The following is a 4,140-nucleotide window of genomic DNA, read 5'->3' as shown; positions in this document are numbered from 1 at the left end:
ATTATTTATTTCCTTTCTAGTGCCTAAGGAAAGCTTTTGAGCAAAACATCACATAATATCATAATAAGTAAAAATTTATAAAAATGGAGGATGGGCATATGGCAGAATATTTACGCACTTTCTGTTATCCAAAGCCTTGGAAGTGGATTTATTAACTATCGGGAAGTTTCCAATTCTTTGACATAATGACCAGGCTACACCAATGTGCTTAGAAGCAGGGCCAAACAATCATTAAGCAGAGATTTAACCATCCCCATTCAGATCGGCCAAATAAATCGGATTCGAAGAATAGTCTACCTACTCCAGCCTCTGGGTCAGTTCTCTTTGGTACAATTCTCTTTATGACTTGTACCTTGAAAATGCAGCTTGAAGCCCTATCATTTCACAATGCTTTATCCAAGTGACAGACAAGCTCTGGCTGTGGCCTTCTTTGTGTACTTTTAGGACAGTTTCTCTCTTAAAAGAGCCATTTTCCATTGTAAAAAAAAACAGCGTCAAAAGGCTTGAGGTGAATGAAGAGAAGGAGGAGAATGTTAAAGAGACCCTTTCAAAACCAAAATTATATGTTCAGAGGAACATGTTTTCTGTGCCACTGCAATATTAACTGCGCAGAAACTAACCTGCTTGTCAGCATCTATACTGTATGTTTACTTTTACGCTTCATTTAGGTAAGAGTCAGGCTCCCAGACAGGACAGTTTGCTTACTGGTTGCATTTTTGAGTCTTTGAGCACCAACACAAGGGTACAGTGTCCACATGCAATGACACTGAAGAAGCTTAAATAATAAATATCTGTTATTTACTCCAAAGCGTTCATGAGTTTCTATACATTTTCTTTTCATCGAAGCTGTACACAGACCTCCTAGCCATTACCAGGCCCACATGATTTTGAAAACTTCTCTATAAAGTTAATTTTAAGTCCCTTTTAAAACTTTATGCAGCTCCTCTATAAAGTTAATTTTAAGTCCCTTTTAAAGCTTTATGCTTTACTTCCCCACTCCCCTCCAGCTCTGGCCCAGTGTTACTTCCTATGTGGGTAAAATACAGGGATCGTTATCCCAGTGCCTCTAAAGATCTCCCCAAATATAATAGCTGACATTCACTAGCCAAGAGAGTCAGGAATAATAAATGATCCATCTAATTGTATCCCATGTGGACACACCCCTCATCCTGGAAAACTCTGCTTCTAGGGTGGCAGTATCCAGATAATGCGAGCCAAGATTATGAAATCCCATGATGCCATGTCAGACAGGACCTCCTCCAGCGTCTGTAGAAACAGCCACACCTAAACAGAGTGTCACAGATGACACCAGCATTCAGTGAATGATTCAACCTGTTTGAGAGGTTCTGAGTGACCTTCTCATGCCACGGCAGCCACCACAACCCTAGCCACGCTTGAAGACAGAAAAGTACCAGAATTCAGTTCAAGTTCTGCTCACAATGGTTTCATTCATTACATCCAGTCTGCCTTGTCTCTGGGTACGTAGTTCCTGACAATGATAGCTATTATATAAATCATTAAAAGTAACTATAATAGGATAAGTCATGAACTTGGTCACTAATCAAATCAATAGGCAAGACAAAGAAATAAAGGAGAGGAATATGCAAACCATATGCCAAAAGAAAAAAATCGCTCATCCTTCTCAATTTCCTGGAACATGAATAACAACACAGTGGAACACTATACATTAATGAAAAAGATGGAGCTTTTGACAGAGGCACTTGGTTGCTTTTCTTCTTCAATATGCTGCTTGATGGGGAAAAAAAATCACCTCACTTGATATTTTTGGGTGATATAGCCCCCGTGGTTTATGTAAAAAAATTACTTATACTAGATATATATGCAAGTGAGTAAAATTCTCCCCCCAGAAATCACGTTTTAAATTTTATAAGCAAAAGCCCATTGTCTTTTAAAATACCGAGATCAAGTGACTAACATCCCACATTATCTAAGACATATACAGGCGTAGTTGAGGTTCCTTAATTAACAATATTTTAATATACAGGTTTGGTACCCCACTCTCCTCCAAACTCCTGATACCTCGATGTTAGTATTATCATTCAATGTGTAAACCCCTGTGATAATGGAGTGATATTTCAGTTTCTCCTTGCCCATGTCTTCCATTTGCCTCTATGTACATGCTAGAACTGAGTTTTAACTATTTAAGACTTTGAGCATCAATTCTTACTCTCACAAAGGAATTCTCACTTGCTGAGCAGAGGGCTAACCATCCATATGCCTTTAAGGCATTAAAAGCGGATCTTCAGGCTGTTCCTGATAATATTGCCACAATTTACAGCAAAACTTCCCAAGTTCACAGCAGATACTTTGTTCCTCAACATTTGATTTCAGTGAAACGACCTTATCTTGAATTCCTTTATTTCCCTGGTAGATAGCTTTCTTTTTCTACTGTTTATTTGTGGAGGACTCATCCCCTTCCCCTCTGTTATTCTGAATTTCCATTCTGGGGTCTACCACCCCTCCTGCCTAAAGTGTGCTTCTTCAGAGACCCTCTGGCTTCATATTGCCTGTTTCCTTTCCTTACTGACACCTTATGCAAGCTCTCCCAGTAATATTGAGGAAACTGCGATTTTCTCTTTTTATAGCAACTTTTGCCACAAGCATTCATTCTTTCAACCCCCAGGGGGCCTTCAGGAGTCATCTGGGAGCAGATGTGGGAGCAAATCCTTATTAAAGACTGACAGACAACCTGTTCCAAAACCTGTTCCAAAGCGTTCCCCTTTGCCTCTTAAGACCTTGGTTGAAATGGTCCACCAATATCTCCAACACCAGAAAGGCTGGAACACCGGAAGTTTTTACTTCAAAACATAACACACTCTGGTATTTTGAAAACGGGTGGGGGCACACCTTCCACGGGTAAGGAAGTCCAATGCTCCACTACTCAAGGCCTGATGCTGGAACCATCAGTACTTTCTAAGATGACTTATATGTAGATTTGGTTTCTCTTGCAAACTCTGGATTTCTGACAGCCAGTTCTCAGATCTTTCTTTTGCAAATTTGTGTCTAATGACCAGCGATCTACAAATACAGACATGTAGGTGGCTACACCACGCTTACTTGCATTGGCTGGCTCTTACCTCTCCTAGACGTGAAGAACCTAGCAGACCACCACACTTGCTGTGGCTATTATTATCATTATATTATTATTATTATTATTATTATTATTATTATTATTAAACTCTGACCATTTCAGCTAAAAGAAAAAGTTACTCAAACTTCCCTAGCACATTTCACCCAGCCTCCCATCCAGCAAGGCAGCAGCATTCCAGCTCCTGCCAAGAGCAGAGCAGATGCGGCAGGTTCCCCTCCCCCAACAACTTCTGACTTTGCCCAAAGTTATTCTACCACCACGAAACCCCTTAACTGCCAAGCCAGGGCAAGATAACTGCAGTCCTTATTAAAGACTTCTGGTGAGGACGCCCAGATTCACCGGGCCTGAACATCGGTCACTCCCAAATCCAACCTGCGCAACAGGTGTCCCAATATGATACAGAGACTTCCTTGAACGTAAGCACTGGGCAGGCCACCCCAGACGGGGTTCCCCACGGCCTGCAGTTCCGGCCCTTCCGGCCCTTGCCTGTTGACCCAAGAGAAGCCCTGTGGGCACAGCTCACCTGTTTGTAGGCATCTAGGAGGAAGCTGTTCCAGACGCAGCGCAGTCCCTCTGAGGTCAGCATGCGCCGCCACTCTCCGCGAGTGGACTTGGAGCGGCTGAGCAACAGCACCACGTGCTTAAGCAGAATGACCGAGTCATAGAGCGCCAGGAAGAGGCAGTTGGAGAAAAACACTGGCAGAATCTGCAGTGTGATCAGCAAGTCCACGCTGAGGATGCCCATCTTCTCTGCCTCCCTAGTCGGTTCCCTTATGAGCTCTGCTTCTCCTTCACCCTCTTTATTAAAAGGAGGGTGGTGATAGAAGGGGTGGGGGAGAGGGAGAAAAACTAAATTAAAAGGAAGCCCAAGTTGTCTCCTCTTTCAAAGAAGCAGAAATGGCAAAACCAAGTTCAGTCCCTGCAGCCCAGGAGTTGGAGTGTGCCCATCAATTCATTCAATTCCGAGCTGCTTTTTTTTTTTTTTTTTTTCAGGATTTAAGATGTTTAAAAAAAAAAAAAAACTGGCG

At 42.2% G+C, this 4,140-nt stretch overlaps 1 protein-coding gene across 2 annotated transcripts in view; it reads right to left on the bottom strand.

The window, feature by feature from the left end:
• Dio2 (iodothyronine deiodinase 2) overlaps nucleotides 1-3,933 on the bottom strand; it is a 9,790-nt gene extending 5,857 nt beyond the window's left edge. For both annotated transcript variants that reach the window (XM_017797641.2, XM_017797642.2), the window contains exon 1: nucleotides 3,636-3,933. In XM_017797641.2, the coding sequence (XP_017653130.1) occupies nucleotides 3,636-3,857 (222 nt within the window). In that variant the 5' untranslated portion in view covers nucleotides 3,858-3,933. The remainder of the gene's footprint in view (nucleotides 1-3,635) is intronic.
• Nucleotides 3,934-4,140: the final 207 nt, after the last annotated feature.

Source organism: Nannospalax galili, unplaced genomic scaffold (assembly GCF_000622305.1).
Source record: "Nannospalax galili isolate Female #2095 unplaced genomic scaffold, S.galili_v1.0 scaffold795, whole genome shotgun sequence".
In the NCBI taxonomy this organism is placed as follows: Eukaryota; Metazoa; Chordata; class Mammalia; order Rodentia; family Spalacidae; genus Nannospalax; species Nannospalax galili.
Note: the sequence above shows the minus strand (reverse complement) of the source record. Positions and strands in the feature narration are given on the sequence as shown.